Genomic DNA, 23215 nt, shown 5'->3' with positions numbered 1-23215 from the left:
AGCTCTGAAATAAAAAAAGTGAGACTCGGTCTTTATCGTGTATGATTTCCTTTTTCATTTTTATCCTTCCCATGGGAAGACCAGAAACACCTGAAGTATAGTTTAGTCAGTGCAGGTAACAAGGAACAGATAGCTAGGCTGTTGTGGGACCTGGATCCCGCTACAAGAAAGCAGCCAGCCAAGAAACTGGATGGGTTGTAACACATCTTCTGAGCTGCTGAGTTTTCGTGAAACCTCTGGTTTGGTTGAACTTTTTACACTTCTGATTTCCCTAACTTGTTTTGTTTAAATATTTACCCAGAGTTGCACTTAAGGTCTACATTTAATGTTGACAGCTATATTTGTCGTGGACTATGCCCTCTTAATGTTGGCATTTCCTCCAGAATGTATTGTAGACTAAATACTGGTCTTCAGTACCTTTCAAATCTCAGTTCTGTTGACCTAAACCCATCTTTATAACAATTGCAGTGTATAATTAAAGTGTACAGAAACAAATGCCCAGGCCGGTGAGGCTGACAAGGTCCCACTGTGATACATTACTGAGGGCAAGACTCGAGTCCATACTTCCCTGACGTCAAGGCACTAATCTTGCCACCATCACTTGTCAGGAATCAGCATAAGTCCTCTTAACTACCTATTAGTCTGCTTTTCCTGTGGCTCTCTTTCCTCCAAAAGACTGACAAAAAAATGTGATTCTTCTAGCCAGTGCCAGATTCTTCTGATGGCAGGTATACAAATACCATTTCTTATGTTAATTTGTAATAAAAAATAATTCTTTTACTAAGATAGAACAGTGGTTCATAACTATGCTTGAGCAGAGCTCTGGTTCTTCTTAGATTAGTGCAAATAAAAAGACTTGATATTTAATTTAAGGTATATTCATAGAGATTACCTTAAAAGGATGAGGGTTAAGGGAATTTTCTTTGTATGGTAAATTGTACCATAAAAGTCCATTTTAGGGGCTTGAGAGATGGCTCAGCAGTTAAGAGTACTGGCTGCTTTTCCAGAGGACTTGAGTTTAATTCCCAGTACCCACGTGGTAGATCACAGCTGTCTGTAACTCCAGTTCTAGGGGATCCGACATACTCACATAGACAGACATGAAGGCAGAACACCAATGCGTGGGAAACTTTTTTTTTTTTTTTTTTTTTAAAAAGTCAGTTGTAGGTCTGGGGATTGTGCTTCATTGATAGAGTGCTTGGTAGCTTGCCTGAGACCGAGTTCATTCTCCTGCACTACAGCTGGGCATGCGGCAGATTCTACACAAACTCTGAAGGTTGATATGGAGGAATAGGGAAGTTAGAGGTTCTCTTAAAGTTAGATGATTGGCATTGCTGGTTAGACTGATATTTTACAGATTGGCATTGCTGGTCATACTAATATTTTGCAGATCATTTAGCTATCATCAAAACAGATCCATATAAACCAAAAATAGTTAATTATGTTAGCCATATACTATGGGAATTTAAAATGGTCACCTTTAGTGGCACTGAGTTACCTAGACTTGCTCTTAGTTGCAGGATTACACACATGTAATTAAGTATTATGCACATGCATGCACACATAGATAATACTGCTTACCTTACACAGTTGTTTCTTAGTAACTGTAGAGCTTAGCCACACTGGAGTGTAAGAGGTAAATTTTATCAGCCATAGCACATTCATCCATTTACTCACAAATTACCAACCTTTACTTAGCTGTTGGAACTGAAAGATACCCACAAATGAGCTAGTAAGGTAGTGCAAACTTGCATCTGCCTCTGTATACAGGGCTAATAGAACTGTAAGGAATATTAAGAGTGAAGTATTTCATTCTTCTGGGAAGAAAAGGTGGGGGAATATACAATACTGTACTTGAAGTGGACCCTAAAAGGTAGGGATTTGATCAGAGGTAAGCAGAGGCAACAATCCGAGGCTCTTTGTGATCAGGTTTGACTGTGACCCTTGACTGCATGGAAGTTCTCAGGTTTGGACGTTTGGGGTAAGAGATGAGGTAGTAAGAGTGTGGACTCAGGCCTTCAAGGGGCAAGCGTTTGAGGGCTACTAGTGTTCTGTGTTGTGGGAAGACACATGTTTCATCAGAAATAAATAGGCTTAGGAACCAGGAAAATTATGATTTTTAAGTAACCAACTTAGTTGCCCTAGTCAGCCTGTATTTAACAAAGGATTCAAGATAATGTGGACAGAGTAGGCTGCCATGGTGGACTCAGTGAGAGAGAATGTGCCTATCCCTGCAGACTGGACATGCCAGGGTGGAATGATACTCACAGGGGCATCCCCCTTCTCTGGGGTAAAGGGGACAGAGGGGTTGGGAGGAGAGATGGGGGTGGATATTGGAATGTAAGGTAAATTCATTGGTGTTTTCAGTATGCTGTGCTAGGCATTCTTTATTATGAAAGAAACGTTTTACTAGAATTATAGTTAAAGACTTCATGCAGCACAGTAAACTTTATTGGTTATTGAGAACTGCTTGTTGAAGAATCTTTGAATTTTTGTTCCTTTAGAGGAAACATGGAGAAAGCCATTGACATGTTCAACAAAGCTATCAACCTGGCCAAGTCGGAAATGGAGATGGCTCATCTGTACTCACTTTGTGATGCTGCCCATGCCCAGACAGAAGTAGCAAAGAAATACGGATTAAAACCACCGACATTATAAGCACCAGGGGAAACAGACTGACTCTTTTAAAAGAAGTTTACCCCCTCTTCAACTGAATCCTGAAGACACTGTCATGAATTGTTGAATGGTGGAACTCAGTATTCCCTTTGTGATGTTGTCATTACATCTGTTTCATGTTTAGGTGTAGTGGGCGTGGCCTTCAAGGAAGTTTGCAGTCTTGCAGCTTTTATTCCCTGTGCAACAAAAGCTTAGAACCTGTTAAAGGGATATTAAAACAAAGTTGTAGAATACAAACAGTAATTGGCCATGCAAATAAAAACTTTGATTTGTTGATTTGGTTTTTTTTTTTTTTTAATATTGGGGTGGGGATTATGTTCTGAATTATTTTGTTTTTATAGCTGTTTGTATAATATGTGAGTGTTTTATAGTGTGTTAGTCTTTAACATAGTAAGTGCTGTAAAATAGACTTCTTTTTTATTCAATTAATCCTTTTTAATTTTTTTGAAGGATGAAAAGCTTCAATATGGATTTCAGTAAAATTGAAAGACTAAGCTATTGTCAGCATGCACAGTGCCTCTGATTCTGTAGAACTTTAGTAAATTATGCAGAAGCAAAATATTCTGATTGATACTTGTACAGGAAGACTTAATGAGGGACTGAACGAGGAAGGTAAGACGAACGAGACATGTGTATACTTGCCTGTGCCTATTCCATAGTAAGTACTATTCAATAGTATGCTTTTTAAAGAATGTGGGTGTATGTGAACAACCCACATACCCATGGAGTACATGTGTGATATATAGGAATATTTAATTAGCTTGAATTTTCTAGTGACAGAAATTTGGTAAAGGTTCAAAAAGGATGTCAGTCCTGGAGCCAGGGCATACTTTTTTGGAATAAAAACTTTAGTGGTGTAGCTGTGGCTGTTAACTTAAGGGATTTGAGCCAGTATTTTCAGAGATGTCCGATACACAGAGTACTTTTGTATTGAGGTGACTTTGTCCTCTAAGGACTGATGGTCCACGCCCACATCTCCAGCGATACTGACGGCTGATTTTACTCCTGTTCTGTTCATTTTTATCTGTACCTCATCCTCTCTTTTGAATCTCTAAGTTGTTGCTATTCATCACTTTTAAAGATTATCCTTTTACTTATTTATATGCTGGATTTTTCTGGTTGGGGAGGGATGTGTTCTTACTGAGTCTGTTTCCAAGATCCAGGACAGGTAGGTTTATTTAAGTGAAATGATAAAAAAAGAAGCAAGCCTGTTAAGACTTACGGACAAAGTCTAATTATAGTTTACATTGTTGAGAGTATAGGAGCATTTTACACTCTTATTTAAAAGGGTGCTTTATCCCACTGAAACCAAATGATTTTGTCTACAGATGCTGTCTTTTTAGGAAATACTAGAAATGACTCCTTCTAAAGTCAGTTTTTGGACAATGCTGGTAAGCCAATAGGAGCACTTAACATAGTTTGAGACGACTGGTATAATGGACAGTTGGAGAGCTCTCCATTGTGTTGTGAAATAATTCTCCGGTGATGATAGCCCTAAATGCAGAAATGTCCTACACCTCTGAATGTGACCCTTCGCTTAAGAGTCTTTATTTGCATGGTTGTATTTACATTAGTAGGGACATCTTCTCCTGTTCCCTCCTTCTTGGGGTTGGGTAGGAAACACTGAAGCATGTGCCATTCAATACTGTCATTCCGAATACTCAAAAACGTTTTTGCTTGTTGTGAACATATTTGAAACTGCACTGAAAGCTGCATCTGTCTGTATCTTTACTTTTGTAAATGGCTTCACATGTAAATTCACAAAATAAATACTACATTCAAGCTTTTCTATCCATTTTTGAAACAGAACGATAGGAAATTTGTTTGTTTATTAACTGAAACCTTCAGTCAGTTTCTTGTTGATTCAAACTAACTTTGAAGATAGGCATATACAAGTTTTTATTGGTGTGGTCATGAAATTTCCTGCAAATATTCATCCCTCTAAGAATGAAACAAAGCTCTGTGAAGAGCAGTAGTGAGAATTGGTTCTTTATCTGTGTCGTAGGCTTGTACAGCAGCCTAGAAAACATCTGTCATGTTATCATGTTCTTCAAGTTGATTCCACAAGGGAGTTTAATCATAGTGTCAACCATGGAGAGAACTTGAGAATGTAAGTAAGCTAAAGCCATAAACTTCAGAGGACCCAGAAGAAGGGCATCTTTAAAGGAAAATAGAGCTGGAGAGGTTTGGTTCCCAGGACTTCGTGTGGCAGCCCACAAACTGCCTGTAACTCCAGTTCCAGGTGATCTGACACCTTCTCCCTCTTCAAAATGACTAAACGTAAACAGTCATTTTAAAGGAATAAAAAGTAAGTTGGCCTTTGTGGAAATATACAGTTTGCTCTTCAAATAATACTTTAAAAAAAATTGAAGTTCGTAGGCATGGTGGCACAAGCCTGTACTCTCAGTTCTCAGGTGGCAGAGATGGGGTCACCTAACGAGATGGAAAATGGTAACCACTAAGAATAAGTGAAGTGGTAACTGTGGCAAGGAGGATGTTTAGCATGGGAGATCTGGGCTTAATCCCCAGTGTGAGGACGGGTAAATGTCATTTTCCCCCTTTAGAGCGGGAGACTATGACACAGCATGTACATCAAAATATATAAGCAACTTACCATGAGGATAAAGCCATAAAATATAGGCAAAAGGTTATCAATTGATTTCAGCAAAGATACACAAGAAAAGATGTCAGTATCAGTGGCTAATCACTTTTTAATTGTCTATTAGTTGTGCGAAGCGTACATGTGGAGGGCAGCTTTATAGAATTGGTTCCTTCCATCATAGGGTCATCAGGTACAAAGCAGAAGAGACCTGCTTTTACCCACTGAGCCATTTTACCAGCCCAAGAAATACTCAATTTACTGAGAGGAAGCTGGGTACTGGCATTGTGCCTATAATCCTAGCACTTGGGAGTTTAATGTAAGAGGGTTGATCCCAAGTTCAAGGTCTACTTGGGCTACGTAGCAAGGCGCCATCTGCAAAAAGGAAAGACACTAAAGTTTAGCCATACTAGGCTGAAGTGGATAGGAGTGGGGTTTAGCCATACTAGGCTGAAGTGGGTAGGAGTGGGGAAAGCTAGAACTTACACCGTTGTTGGCAGCACTGCAAAATGGCATGGCCACATTGCAAGCAGCTTGTCAGTGACATAGCTATGTAAGCCCACAGCTCTACTGTTCAGGTATGAAAAGCTTGTTCATTTCTAACTTCTTCATTCAAATGCAGAAAGAACTCAAATGTCCATCAACAAGTAATACATCGCTGATATACAGGTGAGGTAAACACCCAATAAAAGTACTAGGTTGTAAGTCACTTTTTACATAATTCTAGAAAACTCATAGTTCTCTATGGTGATAAAGCTTACCAGCGATTGAATAGCTAGAGAGTTTACAAAATTATAGGGAGGAGCCAAAGAGATGGTCTGGTGGTTAAGAGTGCTTGCTGCTCTGGGAGAAAACCTGAGTTCAGTCCCTATATTGACCAACTTATGAATACCTCTAACTCCAGGCCTAGGGTATTTCTTCTGACCTCAGCACCTGCACATACCCACACACAGACAAGAAAAATCTTCCAAAATGCTAACAAGGAAACTTCTGGTGGTAGTACATATACTCACTTTCTCGATTGGTATTTCAAAGATGTATGTGTATGTGTGCCAAATCTTGCCAAATTGTATACTTCATTTATTTTTAAGAGTCACTTGGTTTTCTTACTCTGTAAGAAAAATATAGTCTATATGTTTATATATTAGAAAAGCTTTGATTTACCAGTATTGAACCAGTGCTAAAGCAATATTGTATAGGTCACAGGACCCAGCTGCACATCTGTTTCTGTTTACAAGTGGCACGTTAAGCTCCATTGTTTTCTTTTTTGTGGTCTTTTTGTTTCCTTTTGTCTTTATTGGTCTTTTGCTTGTTAATTTTGATTTTCATTTTATGGAGTTTTTGTTTTTGAAAGAGAATATAAATTTAGATGAGTAGAGAGGAATTGGGGAAGAAAAACATCAAAATATGCTGTATGAAAATAATTTTTAATAAAAAATTTTGAAAGTGTCATGTCGATGGGCTATTAGAACCATGAAAGTTAGTGTTCCTGTGAATGTACGTTTTCTCAGACAGCTAGGACCAGCCCACCACAAGGTACGCGTGGAACCAAAGTGCTTAGAGGCTTCGGATTTTAATTGTGCAAAAGATCTTGAGCCTAAAATGCCTAAGAACCATCAGGCTAACTTGTTAAGAGCTAGAACATTGTTACCAAGCACATTTGAAGACGGATCTTTTAATTAAAATAGGGGGCCTGGTGTCACAGATCATTGGTAGAATTAACATGAAAGGGCCCTATCCCAAAAATGATTTGGTAGAGTGGTAGAGTTGCTCGTCTTACAGAACATCATTCTGCTTGTGACAGGTTAGAAAGCCATTAAGGCTTCTTTGACTCCACTGAATAGAGGTCTGCTCGTTTCTGTTTTAAAATGGGAATTTGCTGCCGAATTTCAGACAGCTTCTTCAGGTCTGTAAAACAAGAAATATACATGATTACTAATTTGCAACTACTTACCGAACAATGAAATTTCATCCCCAAACTAAAAACAACCAGAGTCTCAGCAAGTGAGCCAGGAAAGTTTGCCTTGTCTGGATGCTGTGACCTGGGTTGTCTCTGGGTCAATTCAGACTAAACAAACCCAGTGAGACAAAGCCCCAGAGATCATCCTCAAAAACAGTATCACCAGGATATACACAGAGCACAAAGGGGTTCTTCCAAGTGACCAGCCACAAAATGTGGCCTCAGAGCAGTGGGGACACCGGAAATCTGAACCAGAACAGGGCAAATCTTACCTATGTCTGAGTACAGGATTGTTTCCTCGGTGCCAGCTTTGGTTAGGACCTGCCCCCTGAAGGAAATCCAGAGAAAGAATAGAGATTCACCGACATCTATCTAGTAATTTCTCCTTGTATAACAGGCCAAAAGAAAGATTCTAAGGTCTGAAATAAGGACATAGTATAAATTCTGGTTCAAGAACTTTTGGCATATCGTGTAGAAATGAGAATCCTGTGAATCTTAGTGAGGAAAGTGTGGAATATGTATTATAAACTGCACATTGCTAGAAAATTATAGCTTGTCCATGATTATAAGTATCTGAAAACAGATACCAATTGTCAACAGGAAGTCCCAATACTACTCGGAGAGGCCCCTTCCAAAGAAGGTCTCCATCTGTTCCTCAAGCCCCCCAAACTGCAGCCACACCTGAGGACAGTGAGGCTAGGCCTGTCGAAGGCCCAGATCTACCACAACCTCTACCTGCCTATGTGGCTCCCTGTGCTTTTGAGTTTCAGATTGGAAGAAAACTTTACCCAGAGCTTGAATAACGTGCTAAGAGTGTGCTGACAGGAGCAACAGCCCTGCAAAAGTCCAGGTGTTCTGTTCTGGAAAACTGCAGTACCCAGCCTTTGGCCCAATGCAGAGCCTCAGTAATATATCTGGAGAAATGATTAATTTCCAAATATGTCAAAACAAGCCATCAGGCACAGTAACTTACTGTACTTATCAGCTAAGGATGAGATACCAATACTATTAATTTCATTTGATTAAATCCTTCTCTAATTTCCACCCATCTGTCCTGCTGAATTCAAAGTTCTTTCTCTAATGTCACCCCATCCCAGGCACCAACCACACTAACATAGGCCTCAAAACCCTTCAGAAATAAAAAGGAAGAGCACGTAACACCTGCAATTCCTCTGTCACCAACATCTCCACAGGAACATGACAAACCAGTCTAACCCAGTTCTCCAATGCCCATAGACCTGAGAATCACACATACACTGAGGGATTCCCCACTCCTCTCTGGGACCCCTGACGGATTATTTATAAGGTCTTTTATTTTGGGTTGGAGAGTGTTCTGTTTGAGTTTGTAGAAATACGTGTGTGTGTGTGTGTGTGTGTGTGTGTGTGTGTGTGTGTGTGTGTGTGTGTGTGTGTACATACACAGAAGTAGGACCAAAGCCAACTTTTGAAGTTCAAAGTTCTAGTAAGGATACATGTCTGATTGAAATGCTATGTGTGAATGTATGCTGTCAAATGACACAGTTGCCAAACATGTGATTTGTCCAATGGAGAAACATTTGTGTGACTGGACAGATGTTCTGTGTTTAGTCAGTGGTAAAATGCTTTACTTTTCACAGGGGGACAGCCAGTTTCTTCTAACCCAGTGGTTTTCAACTTTGTTAATGTTATGATCCCCATGTCGTGGTGATCCCCCAGCCATAAAATTATGGTTGCTACCTCATAACTGTAATTTTGCCACTATTATGAATCATGATGTAAATATATGATATGCAGGATATCTGATATGTGTGGAGAGGTCATGATGCACAGATTGAGAACTGCTTTAACCCATTCCCCCATTCTCTAATCATTACATGGGAAGTAATGCTTCTCATTCCTGCCCTTGGACCAGTCACTCAGCCTAAATTTTAGCCAAATGCAAACTAAGAATTCTGGAATCTCTTCCTAATACCAACTACCTGTCCATGCTGCTGCCTTGTTTATTTATATGATTGCCAAGACTACCTAGACAAGCAAAGATGACCAGAGCCAACTCCTTCTCCTGTGGGTTGCAAGTAAAAGCTTTCCTCATGCTTGTCAGGATACGTGGATAAAAGTGGGTAGGAGTTGCAGGAAGATGATCCTATATCATTCTTCAACTTCCAGCTGAGCTCAGCCTAAGACATACTTACCAAGGATCCACCACAGTGCTGTGTCCCCAGGCCACGTACGAGGCTTTCTCATCCCGGGCAGGAGAGGCTGTAGCCACATACACCTGATTATCAACAGCTCTGCAGTCGGCAGACAGAAAACAAATACACTGCACATTGCAGACCTGCAACATGTTTCTAGCCAAGTACACAGCTCTTTTAAAAAAGACAAACTATGAAAACACAGGGAAAGGCTGGGTACATTGAAACGAGCAAAGACTTGTGGGGGACTAAAACAGAAACAAACACAAGAGAGGCACATGGGCTTATAATCAGTCTTCTGTACAGCAAACAAAGGTACCAAGAATGGACAGAAAAACCTCCAGAGTGGCAGAAATATCTGCAGGTATGCAGCTAATAATTCTACCTAGACAAGCTCAGTGTCACAAAAACACAGCTCCACTCAAAACTAGCAAAAAGTCAAAGTCTGTCCAATCTCACCAACCAAGAGGCTGAAGCAAGAGGAATCAAAGTTCAGGGTTAGCCTTGGCTACTCAGTGACACTCTGTTAAGGAAGATCAACAGAGCGAGACATTTTAAAAAATCAAGCAAATCGTACTTGAAGGCTGGTCCACAGTCTACAGCACTACTAGAAGGGGAAGTTGCCCAACCTTTATAGGAAGTAGGACAGAGAGAAGAAATTAGGCAGTTGGGGGTACCCCTGAAGAACCCCTGAACCTTGGCCTCTCTTTTTCCCTCAGGTGAAAAGACTGCAGTAGACTCCAGCCAGGTGAGACATGAAACGTGAAAGTACAGCCCACTAGACTTCCCAGCTCTCTGTGTTCTCTCTAAGGCATTTGTCACAATGACAGACAGCTGGCAAACACAACCGACCAACACACTTTTAGAGGCCCCAATACCACCAATCATCAGGCAACTCAAAACCAGGATGGCCAACCACAGCACTATCTCACTGTAGTTCAAATGGTCATTATCAAGAAGCTTAAGTCCCTGTGAGAAAACCCTAGTGCACTATAGTAAATTAGTATAGCCATTGTGGAAAGCAGTGGAGTTGTCTTTAACAGGTAAAAACAGGACATGTGGTCCAGAAATCCTTCTAAAAGGTACAAGTCCAAAGGAAACAATGCCACATGGGAAGACATCATCTGAACCCAGCATTGATGGACTGTCACAGGAGCCAAGAAACGAAACATCCTGTGTGTCTGTTAACTGTTGAGTAGGTAAAAGACTGTACCCATGTACAATATTAGAGTGGCATTCGGCCATTGCAGAATGGATGGAACTGGAAGTCACTGTAGCACATGTAACCCCAGCATCTCTTGAGGGAACTGCTATGGCATCGGAGACAGTACCTAAGCAGAGCTCTATGCAGTCATCCTTTCTAAGTGCATCTGTCATCCTTTCTAAGTGCATCTGGGTACCAGGACAAGCTGGGGCAAGGGCAGCGTTCCATTTAAGGCTGATAGCTCTATCAACACTGAGATGCTTGATTCCTTTCTTACCGGGCTCGCTGAAGCAACTCCCAGTGGGCTGGTCCAGTGGTCATATTGAAAGCTCCAGGATACACCAAGAGCTGGCAGCCTCCAGTGTCGGGGGAGACAAAGTGCAGTGGTGAGCACTCAATTACTCCCTCCCTTTATTCCTCATCAAATACAAACAAACTCAAACTTTCCCACCCACATAAAAGTCTTACTAGACTGTAAGACAGACAAGGCTCTGAATTTAACATTTCTAGACATATACCTCTAAAACAGCCGCAAGAAAAGTGCAATGGATGGCTAATGTCAGACTTGTGCCTTCACTTTTAAAAAGAGTGCTGTTATCAAAATGTGGCTTGGCCTCAGACACTCAGCACCACATAGTGAAGAGATGGACGATGTGACTTTCCAACCTATTTAGGGCAGTACAGTTTCACACACTCTTAAGCCCAGGTATATGCACCTCTCTGCTAAACAGCTGTCGGTCATCCATGCCACTCAGTTAAGTGTCAGTGACTTCAGTAGCTTAGTAAGGACACTGCTATTCATTGAATGGCATCAGAAGTTTGTAAGTTCTCCCATTCCTGTCACACCAGTCCTCTGAGGGAACCACACCTCCTCAGAGAGGTAAAGTGATTGATGAGAGTACTGTGCTAAGGAGAAGAGTTAGAGCCAGAACTCGGGTCTTCTGACTTACCTCACTCTGACTTACAGGCAGTAAGTTGTCCAAAGCAAATCATTACTGTGTATGTGAGTGAGGAAATCCATGAGATCATGGCTCCGTTTCTACCTGGCCTCATGTGACTCCAAGTATAGTGGTATTGGGGACTCAAAGGGTAAAGGGGATATTCCAGACAAAGCTTTTGCTACATAAAGTGTGAGATCCTACATACCCACCCTGTAACCATATTATCCCTTGCTCAGCACAAGTCTAGGTAGCCAGTTGTGGAAGGACTGGACGCAGAGACATTAACACCACCTCTGACATTTTGTGCAAACTTCTTTGTGTTTTGGGTTTTTTTTTTTAAGCAGCTTTGTGTTAGGGGCTATCTTCATACCATAGATACCACCCCAGAATCAAACCTCCGAGCAGCTTTGTCACCCACCTGTGACCCTAACTCACCTCTTCGTGCATAGATTTGTGCAAGCTCTGCGAAGCGCATATCGTAGCAGATGCCCAGGCCCACTCTGCAGTAAGCTGTTTCCAAACAGAGCAATGCACAGATACGTGAAACTCTGGCATAGGACGGGAGAGTAAAGTTCCGATCGTAAACACTGACTAGGAAGAATTAACTCAGGACTCCTACACAGACAGTTTGTAAGTTCAATCCTATTGGGACATCATTCAAAGACAACATTCACAGCCTCAGGATAGCTTTGAGGAATTTGTTCCAAACAGTGCATTATTAAGTACAGTGTGTCAGTGGTGGCCCACAGGAACGCCCTGGACACCATGGTCAGGAGGCTGTAACCCAATGGAAGAGCAACGTCAAAATCCTAGGTTTTCACTCTCTCCAGACTTTCTAGTTCTCTGACAGCTTACTCCATTCTGAACCTTTAATGTGGATATATGAAAAACTTAGAGCTAGACATGGAAGAGAAAATACCTGCTCCTCTTTTCTGGGATTGCTGTAAGAGGCAAACTTAACCGGTACGTACGGGTATCAAACGTGGAGAGACTATCACCAGGACTCAGTGTTTTGGATTCTTGAAATGTAATTTTCCCAGGAACATCAATGTCAAACAGATGGATCTGCACCACAAACAATTGATTTGGTTACCACTTTCCCACAGGCCTCATGGCAGTCGTGTCAGCTGTGATGACAGGGACTGACAGCATGGGATTGACAGCACAAACACCATCCCTGGTTTTGGCTATATTGTACCTACAACTGGCCACATCTGACCACTTATCTTCTTGCTCTGTGTAGGATCTTAGGCATAGTCTTCATAAATGTCTTTATCTTGTTTTCAGTCCCTGAAGGAACAGGTTAACAATTTTGCCTATCCCTTCTACTACAGGAAAACAGGAAGGTGATGTGGGTTTTATAGCCCCTGTCGTCTCCATCTGTGAAAACGTGCAGGCTCCTCATGGACGTAGCGTGTTGCCTTTACTCACTCTCAATGCTAAGGAAGATTTCTCAGAATCAGAATCAAACTGACAGAACTGGCAAAAGAAGAAAAGGCCTTTGGGAAGCAGGGACAGGTCACAGATATGTCTGTGAGTCTGGGGTCAGACCGGTCTACAAGGATAGTCAACCTACATAGACCCCACATTAAAAATTTAAAAAAATTAAAAACACCACCAATAAAGAAAGCAAAAGTATGTGCAGCATTTGAGAACAAGTAAGTCGACATGGTGGCACATGTCTGGAATTTTCTAGCACTAAAAATGCTCTGAAAGGACTGCCACAAGTTCTAGGCCAGTCTGCACTATTGGAGTTCAAAGTCAGCTTAGGCTACACAGAAAGAGCCTGTCTCAAGAAAAATACAAAATCCAGGTAAAATTTTGCAAAACAATTACAGATAAGATTTATTTCCTTCCTTTTCCTTTTCCAAGAAAGGGTTTCTCTCTGTAGTCTTGACTCTCCTGGAAACTAACTCAGTAGACCAGGCTGGTCCCAAGTCAGAGATCTACCTGCCTCTGCCTCTGCCTCTGCCTCTGCCTCTCTGCCTCTCTGCCTCTGCCTCTGCCTCTGCCTCTGCCTCTGCCTCTGCCTCTGCCTCTGCCTCTGCCTCTGCCTCTGCCTCTGCCTCTGCCTCCCAAGTGTTGGGATTAAAGGCATGAACCACCAAATGCCTAGCTAAAGTAAGATTTTTGTTTTAAGCACAACAAATGTGGCTTGATATCAGAAGATTAACCAATGTAATTTATTGCAATAATAAAAGAAAAAGCCATATGATCTCAAAGACATATACTGAGTGACAGTAATGTATGCTGTGTATGAGGGGCTGGGGGTCAGGGCAATGACAGTGACTAAACCCGGGCCTTGCCTGTGGATGAAAGCATCTACTACTGAGCTTTACCTCCAGCCTATGTCTGCTGAGCTTCTACAGCCAACCATGGTTTTCGAAACAAAACACACACTTTCTATGAAGGGAATGCTATTCATGTAAAAGTCATAGTAAGCAATTCTAAAACAGTATTTAGGAGTAAAATAGTGAACATGTTCCTTCTGAGACTGGAAATGAGACAAAAACACTTTCTTTTTTCTTTCTTGATTTTTTTAAGACAGGATTTCTCTCTGTAGCCCTGGCTGGAACTCACTCTGTAGACCAGGCTAGCCTCATATTCAGAAATCCATCCACCTTTGTGTCCAGGGTAGGATTAAAGGCATGAGGCAGGCAGATCTCTGAGTTTGAGGCCAGCCTGGTCTATAGAGTGAGTTCCAGGGCAACTAAAGATACACAGAGAAGCCTTCTCTTGAGAAAAAAACAAACAGGTATGTGCTAGCACCGCCCACCTGAGAGCACCTACTATTTAATGGTGTGTCTGAGATCCTACATGGAGCAACAAATTCAACAAGGCTGAACCATGCAAAACCAGTGATGTAAAGATTAATTACATCTACATCCTTGCACGAAACAGAAAATGAAGACGATGAGATTTGCACTACTCACCTTTCTGTGCTTTACCAGTAAATTTCCATCAGGCCCAAACACAGCGCAGGTATTATACAGTTTCCCATCATCCTCTTCTGGGATGGAGCCTTCCGTTGAGAGAAGCATACAGTCACACAAAACAATAACAAAAAGGAATAAATAGCCCAATAACTTTGTGAGGGTAGGTAAAGGCCTGGTAACTAGTCATTTGGGCCCAATAATAAAGTTTATTCTAAGCATTCTCTTTCCCCTTAAATAATTCTTTCTGTGATTAAGTTCCAAGTTATTGATGAAATATAATTAGTCCAGATGTCAGAGAAAGGTTTAAAAAATAACCAAAAGGCCCTGAAATTCAGTCAGGCCCTTGAGCAACAGTTAATATGTAACATCAGAGCAAACTCAAATTCCCCATTGCTTGAGTCCACCACATCTTCGAACAAAACTGAATCCCACGGCCCTGGGACGAGAACGTTGAGACACAAACAAGCCTTTCTTCGTCACAGAGCCAATCCAGTACATGCTCCGTGCATTGCCAGCACCTAGTCATTTCTGGTCCCTAACTATCATGATCAGCTGACACCAGATAACCTTGTTCGTTATGTTTATTGAACCTCTGGAGGTTTATTGAGATCTTTGTTTGTAATCAGCACATAGAACACAGGTCAAATTTCTCTTGTCATATTCTATCTAGCTCTTTAACCAGTCCTTTGATGGGGATGTCATCAGTGTCCGGTTGGAGCATTTCTATGGTATTTACTAGGAGATCTATATCTCTATGAGAAAGTGTACAACCATCATTTAAAGGAGGACTAATCTAAGTTCTATTATAATCATGCTGGACTTGCATTTTTCATACTTAGTATATCTTGAAGTATATTCCAGGTGGGCCTTGAACTTACAGTCCTGCCCCAGCTTTCTAAGTGCTAGGATTATAGGTGTATGCCACCACCCCCGGCAACCTCACTGTTATCAAGGGCTAATGTTTAAATATTTAAGTGTAACAGAAGTCATCCTAGTGTTCTTTAATGTTTACATGTCACTCTGCATGGAAGAAATTACCTCCAATGAGGTATATGCTGTTCTCCTTTGCGACTTCAGAAAGCTTCTTTGTGGACTCTCCAGGAATCTTCTCTGCGTATTCAGGAAAGTAGTTAGTTCCATATGGAGAATTGAAGCACTCCTAGAGTCATGTTAGAGAAGAAAAGAGGGGAGAAACCAGACAACACATTTAAACTCCTGCAGAAAGCAGAAGCACAGCACTTCCAGGTCTGCTTGGAGCAGATAAGACACCAGCAGGAAAAGACGTGGCTGGAACTAAGAACGTGATACTGAGGGCAGACAGGCAACCAGCCCTGGAGACCTGGCAGAAGGCTAGCCCTGCGGCTTGTGGAATTACCAGCTCTTGGACATCCAGGCCCTTCACAAATCATGCTTACTCTGTGACTTGGAATCCTGAGATGATTCTGGAACCCCAAATTTTACCACTAATTAGGTAAAGCAATAAAAGTTATGCATTAAAAGTTCTAAGAGCCACAGAAGTCACACTGTTTTATTAATTGTAAGTAAGCTGTTTCCTACTCCATTCTGACACCTTTATGATGTTTCTCATGGATAGAGAAAATGGGTGAGGATGAAACAAAAACAGGGATAGGACACAGACACTAAAAATGACAATGACACTAACAGAAACACACATCTGCCTTCAGCAATCCTCTGACAAGTCAGAAAACAAGAGGTTAATAGTCAGAAAACATTAACTGGATTTCAATTTAAATTCACTCATTTTGCATTTAAGGTCAGTGTCTAGGAACCAGGCATTCTGCTGAAGAATGACCCGACATAAACTAACAAAAGACCAAGGTTAGGGACCAGGTACCGATGAGTCCTGTAACTGATGTTTGTTGTATAGAGTAAGTTCCTTAACTATGTAAGGAACCAAGCAACCGGACAGGCCCTGAGTGTGTTATCTTCAAGGAAGTCCCCCAGTGGACTTCTTACTCCTGGTCTGAACAGGGTAGGTGATCTTGTTCAAGACTTGTGTTAGACATCTTATGACAAAGGTCGCTGCTAGTCTTCGTGTAAGTTGAGACAAGTACGGATCAATATTAGGGTTCTAAAAGATATTAGGGACACAAGAGGACCACTGGCAGCAAGCAGTACTGTGGTGGGCCCACAGCTCTAAGGAAGGGCAGGCTGCCCCCATACTTACCGGCAGAGAAACTATGTTGGCACCTTGCTTTGCTGCCTCCCGGACTAGGCTACAAGCCCGGGTAATGTTATCTGATTTAATGGAAGAAACCTGAAGCTGGATGAGGGCCAGGCGGAAAGCTGAGGACAAAGAAACAAGAAGTCGTCAGATCTGCCCACTAAGTTCGCCCAGAACCAGGATTCTCAAATAGGCTTTCGAGCACTGTTTGAACATACACGGTTTTTGATCGTCCCAATCTGGCAATCTAAAGGCTTATCTCCAACAGTGACAAAACCCTGGCTGACCTTGAGCTATCACCAGAGTATCACAGAAACTCATATCTCTCCTAACCCTAAGAAGTTAGACTATCTCTGCTCCTGAGTCAGGGGAGGATAAAACTAATTTGCTTTTAGCCTCTCCTCTCCCAAAAGCCTCGAGGTATAGTCCCGACCCAGGTTTGGTGCTGGTGCAAAGCGCCCTCTGCAGGCTGACACAGGGAAACCCCTCCACTGGGGTCTTGAGCGTGCAAGACTTGTTGCTTCACCTTCTCAAAAAAGCTGTTGACTTTGAAAATGAACAAGAGGGGGCGGAAGGCACGAAAACACCGCGAGTGACTGGCCCATTATGGGAACAATATTGACATGAATATGACAGGTCATTGCACCCATAAACTTTTACAGACGAGGAAGCCTGCTGTAGAAAAGCCGCACCACGTCACTGGACAAAGTGGCGCAACAATCAGGCTAATATCGGAGTGAGGTCCGAATATCGGTGAGAGGTCCGATTATCCACCGCTCTGTGAGGCGAGGGAGTCGGAGTCACGAGTTTGACACCACCACCCAACCCGCAAGCCGACCAGCTCCTAGAGTGCAGGATGCCCTGGGCAGAGGCCTGTGCTCGCTCGGCCCGCCGCCCCTGGGCTTCCCCGAGCCGCGGACGCCGGCGACAAGAGCCACCCGCATGGTTGATCGGCGGACGCACGGACCCAGCCGGCTCATCTGCACCGCCGTACCGAGGACTCCGCTCCTGCTGGGAGCTGGACAACCAGGCCACGAGCCACTTACTAGACATGGCTCTTCCCCGGAGCGCCAGACGCCGCAAGGACTGCAGCCAGTCAATCTCCTCTGCCTAGCGCGGAAGGCTGGGCGGAGCCGCGGGCGCGCGGAAGGGGCGTGGTCGGGGCTGGGCCGAGGGGCGGAGCCTCGATGAGCTTTGAAGATTTGTTTTGTTTTGTGCTGTGTTGGTGCGTGAGCCTCTGACTTTGTGCACATTCAGTTCCAGTCTACCACTGAGCTACATTCTTGCTTGGGCCCCGTACTACAAATGGCTCACCCTTTGCGGTTGCATACACCAAGAAGTGATAATTTCAAATTCTTTACATAGGGCCTTCAAAAGCAAGGTCAAAAAAGTGATGTGCCATAAATGGCTAAGGAGTGGAATATTTGGGGTAGAAAGGCCCTACTTACGACACGAAGGACGTAAATTCCAGGTTGGATCACAGCAGTGGCCAGGATATGACTGATGCTCCGTGTTGACTGGCTTGAGGGCGTGACCTGGTTGTTTTAGGCTAGCAGGATTTCAGGAGCTTGCTCCTAAATGGGCTGGGGAATGAGATGGAGAGAGTTGGTGCTAAGCAGTGTTAAGGTCTATGATTTGACCTTAGTATTTATTATTTTTCATTATCATTTATATATGTAAATATTTATTATTATTTCTTGTTTTGAGCTTTTCTGGTTTTCAGACAGGATGTCCGGTAGCCCAGGCTGCATTCTAACTTACTATGTAGCCAAGGCTCACCTTGACTCTTAATCCTGCTCCCACTCCTAAATGTAGGGATTGAGTCATTCACCAACACACACCTTGCTCCACTGCTTTCTAAGCTTTGCCGTGGTTGCAAGTGAAGGTCCATACCTTGTCACATTTGCAGAGCATGGAAACGAGGATTTTAGAGCTAGGCAAGGGAAACAAAGCCTGCAGATCAGATCCCCAAAGAAAATTCAGTCAAAGTCTTCTTCAGTGGTGGTTGAGCTTTTTACAAATTTATGGGTGTGGCACTTTAGGGCGAGAGGGAAAAGGAGCCATAAACAGCAGTTTAAAGGACAGTGCACCCTTTCCCATTCTGGCCTGGGTGAAGCAGGCTTGTGGGCCAGTGACACCCAGAAATTAAGAGGGTTTTGGAACCCGGGAGGTCGTGGACGGTTGTCCCGCGGCTGTCATCATGCCACAAAATGAATATATTGAATTGCACCGCAAACGATATGGATATAGTTTGAACTACCATGAGAAAAAAAGAAAGAAAGAAGGTCGGGAGACCCATGAACGTTCAAAGAAGACAAAAAGAAAAAAGAAAAAAATTGATTGGCCTGAAGGCTAAGCTCTACCACAAACAGCGCCAGCCGAGAAAATATAAATGAAAAGGATGCATGAAAAGAAAAACACCAAGCAGAAGGATGATGAGAAAACTCCACAGGGAGCAATCCCTGCCTATCTGCTGGACACAGGGCCAGTAGAGCACAAAAGTACTTTCCAACATGAAAAGCAGTAACAAAAAGAAAGGCGGGAAAATGAAAAGTTCCTCTACCCAAAGTTCGTGCTTAAGGAGAAACAGAAGCTTGAAAGTTACTTGAACAGGAAAAAGAAAAAGGAAGTCAGGGAAGAGAATAGTTACTAGTCTGCTTTGTTGGTGATTTTACAAGAAAACCACCTAAATATGAAAGGTTCATTAGGCCAATGGGCCTACGTTGCAAAAAAGCCCATCTTTCACACTCTGAGCTGAATACTACCTTTTGCCCACCTATTATCTGTGTGAAAAAGAATCCCTTCTCCCCATTACATACAACCCTGAGTGAGATCACCAGAGGCACAGTCCTTGATGTGAATGTGAGCAAGCTGGGCCTTGGGACACAGAGGCAAGGTGACTTGGGGAAAGTGTGCTCAAGTTACCAACAATCCTGAAAACGATGGGTGTGTAAATGCAGTCTTGCTGGTCTGACAGTGACGGCATCATACAAGTCATTCCACTCACTACCAAAGACTACACACTGTGAGGAATACACCATCGCTGTGCTCTTTCTTTTTTTTTTTTTTCTTTTTTTTTTTTTTTTATTAACTTGAGTATTTCTTATATACATTTCAAGTGTTATTCCCTTTCCCGGTTTCCGGACAAACATCACCCTCCCCCCTCCCCTTCCTTATGGGTGTTCCCCTCCCAAACCTCCCCCCATTGCCACCCTCACCGCATAGTCTAGTTCACTGGGGGTTCAGTCTTAGCAGGACCCAGGGCTTCCCCTTCCACTGGTGCTCTTACTAGGATATTCATTGCTACCTATGGGGACAGAATCCAGGGTCAGTCCATGTATAGTCTTTAGGTAGTGGCTTAGTCCCTGGAAGCTCTGGTTGCTTGACATTGTTGTACTTTTGGGGTCTCGAGCACCTTCAAGCTCTTCCAGTTCTTTCTCTGATTCCTTCAACGGGGGACCTATTCTCAGTTCAGTGGTTTGCTGCTGGCATTCGCCTCTGTATTTGCTGTATTCTGGCTGTGTCTCTCAGGAGCGATCTACATCCGGCTCCTGTCGGTCTGCACTTCTTTGCTTCATCCATCTTGTCTAATTGGGTGGCTGTATATGTATGGGCCACCTGTGGGGCAGGCTCTGAATGGGTGTTCCTTCAGTCTCTGTTTTAATCTTTGCCTCTCCCTTCCCTGCCAAGGGTATTCTTTTTCCTCATTTAAAGAAGGAGTGAAGCATTCACATTTTGATCATCCGTCTTGAGTTTCCTTTGTTCTAGGGATCTAGGGTAATTCAAGCATTTGGGCTAATAGCCACTTATCAATGAGTGCATACCATGTATGTCTTTCTGTGAGTGGGTTAGCTCACTCAGGATGATATTTTCCAGTTCCAACCATTTGCCTACGAATTTCATAAACTCGTTGTTTTTGATAGCTGAGTAATATTCCATTGTGTAGATGTACCACATTTTCTGTATCCATTCCTCTGTTGAAGGGCATCTGGGTTCTTTCCAGTTTCTGGCTATTATAAATAAGGCTGCGATGAACATAGTGGAGCACGTGTCTCTTTTATATGTTGAGGCATCTTTTGGGTATATGCCCAAGAGAGGTATGGCTGGATCCTCAGGCAGTTCAATGTCCAATTTTCTGAGGAACCTCCAGACTGATTTCCAGAATGGTTTTACCAGTCTGCAATCCCACCAACAATGGAGGAGTGTTCCTCTTTCTCCACATCCTCGCCAGCATCTGCTGTCACCTGAGTTTTTGATCTTAGCCATTCTCACTGGTGTGAGGTGAAATCTCAGGGTTGTTTTGATTTGCATTTCCCTTATGACTAAAGATGTTGAACATTTCTTTAGGTGTTTCTCAGCCATTCAGCATTCCTCAGCTGTGAATTCTTTGTTTAGCTCTGAACCCCATTTTTTAATAGGGTTATTTGTTTCCCTGCGGTCTAACTTCTTGAGTTCTTTGTATATTTTGGATATAAGGCCTCTATCTGTTATAGGATTGGTAAAGATCTTTTCCCAATCTGTTGGTTGCCGTTTTGTCCTAACCACAGTGTCCTTTGCCTTACAGAAGCTTTGCAGTTTTATGAGATCCCATTTGTCGATTCTTGATCTTAGAGCATAAGCCATTGGTGTTTTGTTCAGGAAATTTTTTCCAGTGCCCATGTGTTCCAGATGCTTCCCTAGTTTTTCTTCTATTAGTTTGAGTGTGTCTGGTTTGATGTGGAGGTCCTTGATCCACTTGGACTTAAGCTTTGTACAGGGTGATAAGGATGGATCGATCTGCATTCTTCTACATGTTGCCCTCCAGTTGAACCAGCACCATTTGCTGAAAATGCTATCTTTTTTCCATTGGATGGTTTTGGCTCCTTTGTCAAAAATCAAGTGACCATAGGTGTGTGGGTTCATTTCTGGGTCTTCAATTCTATTCCATTGGTCTATCTGTCTGTCTCTGTACCAATACCATGCAGTTTTTATCACTATTGCTCTGTAATACTGCTTGAGTTCAGGGATAGTGATTCCCCCTGAAGTCCTCTTATTGTTGAGGATAGCTTTAGCTATCCTGGGTTTTTTGTTATTCCAGATGAATTTGCAAATTGTTCTGTCTAACTCTTTGAAGAATTGGATTGGTATTTTGATGGGGATTGCATTGAATCTGTAGATTGCTTTTGGTAAAATGGCCATTTTTACTATATTAATCCTGCCAATCCATGAGCATGGGAGATCTTTCCATCTTCTGAGGTCTTCTTCAATTTCTTTCCTCAGTGTCTTGAAGTTCTTATTGTACAGATCTTTTACTTGCTTGGTTAAAGTCACACCGAGGTACTTTATATTATTTGGGTCTATTATGAAGGGTGTCGTTTCCCTAATTTCTTTCTCGGCTTGTTTCTCTTTTGTATAGAGGAAGGCAACTGATTTATTTGAGTTAATTTTATACCCAGCCACTTTGCTGAAGTTGTTTATCAGCTTTAGTAGTTCTCTGGTGGAACTTTTGGGATCACTTAAATATACTATCATGTCATCTGCAAATAGTGATATTTTGACCTCTTCTTTTCCAATCTGTATCCCCTTGATCTCCTTTTGTTGTCTGATTGCTCTGGCTAGAACTTCAAGAACTATATTGAATAAGTAGGGAGAGAGTGGGCAGCCTTGTCTAGTCCCTGATTTTAGTGGGATTGCTTCAAGTTTCTCTCCATTTAGTTTAATGTTAGCAACTGGTTTGCTGTATATGGCTTTTACTATGTTCAGGTATGGGCCTTGAATACCTATTCTTTCCAGGACTTTTATCATGAAGGGGTGTTGAATTTTGTCAAATGCTTTCTCAGCATCTAATGAAATGATCATGTGGTTCTGTTCTTTCAGTTTGTTTATATGATGGATCACGTTGATGGTTTTCCTTATATTAAACCATCCCTGCATGCTTGGGATGAAGCCTACTTGATCATGGTGGATGATTGTTTTGATGTGCTCTTGAATTCGGTTTGCCAGAATTTTATTGAGTATTTTTGCGTCGATATTCATAAGGGAAATTGGTCTGAAGTTCTCTTTCTTTGTTGGGTCTTTGTGTGGTTTAGGTATAAGAGTAATTGTGGCTTCATAGAAGGAATTCGGTAGGGCTCCATCTGTTTCAATTTTGTGGAATAGTTTGGATAATATTGGTATAAGGTCTTCTATGAAGGTTTGATAGAATTCTGCACTAAACCCGTCTGGACCTGGGCTCTTTTTGGTTGGGAGACCTTTAATGACTGCTTCTATTTCCTTAGGAGTTATGGGGTTGTTTAACTGGTTTATCTGTTCCTGATTTAACTTCGATACCTGGTATCTGTCTAGGAAATTGTCCATTTCCTGAAGATTTTCAAGTTTTGTTGAATATAGGTTTTTATAGTAAGATCTGATGATTTTTTGAATTTCCTCTGAATCTGTAGTTATGTCTCCCTTTTCATTTTTGATTTTGTTAATTTGGACGCACTCTCTGTGTCCTCTCGTTAGTCTGGCTAAGGGTTTATCTATCTTGTTGATTTTCTCAAAGAACCAACTTTTGGTTCTGTT

General features: G+C 42.2%; 2 protein-coding genes and 1 pseudogene across 3 annotated transcripts in view; 2 read left to right on the top strand and 1 right to left on the bottom strand.

Annotated features, from left to right (window-relative positions):
• Nucleotides 1-4458, top strand: part of Tomm70 (translocase of outer mitochondrial membrane 70) — a 39933-nt gene extending 35475 nt beyond the window's left edge. The window contains exon 12 of one of the 2 annotated variants that reach the window (XR_015632781.1): nucleotides 2505-4458. Coding sequence is in view for 1 of the 2 variants with exons in the window: in NM_212519.2 (NP_997684.1) it covers nucleotides 2505-2658 (154 nt within the window). In the remaining variant the exon portion in view is untranslated. 2 annotated transcript variants of the gene reach the window in all.
• Nucleotides 4459-6934: 2476 nt separating this feature from the next.
• Nit2 (nitrilase family, member 2) lies at nucleotides 6935-17768 on the bottom strand. Its single transcript, NM_001034126.1, is given in 10 exon segments — nucleotides 6935-7183; nucleotides 7508-7563; nucleotides 9407-9505; nucleotides 10888-10966; nucleotides 11987-12061; nucleotides 12523-12616; nucleotides 14485-14573; nucleotides 15526-15646; nucleotides 16676-16794; nucleotides 17719-17768. Coding segments are annotated over 10 exon segments (831 nt in total). The 5' UTR covers nucleotides 17726-17768; the 3' UTR covers nucleotides 6935-7091.
• A 1104-nt stretch (nucleotides 17769-18872) lies between these two features.
• Nucleotides 18873-19646, top strand: LOC108352326 (ribosome biogenesis protein NSA2 homolog pseudogene; annotated as a pseudogene).
• Nucleotides 19647-23215: the final 3569 nt, after the last annotated feature.

Source organism: Rattus norvegicus, chromosome 11, assembly GCF_021556685.1.
Source record: "Rattus norvegicus strain SHRSP/BbbUtx chromosome 11, alternate assembly SHRSP_T2T, whole genome shotgun sequence".
Lineage (NCBI taxonomy): Eukaryota > Metazoa > Chordata > Mammalia > Rodentia > Muridae > Rattus > Rattus norvegicus.
Note: the sequence above shows the minus strand (reverse complement) of the source record. Positions and strands in the feature narration are given on the sequence as shown.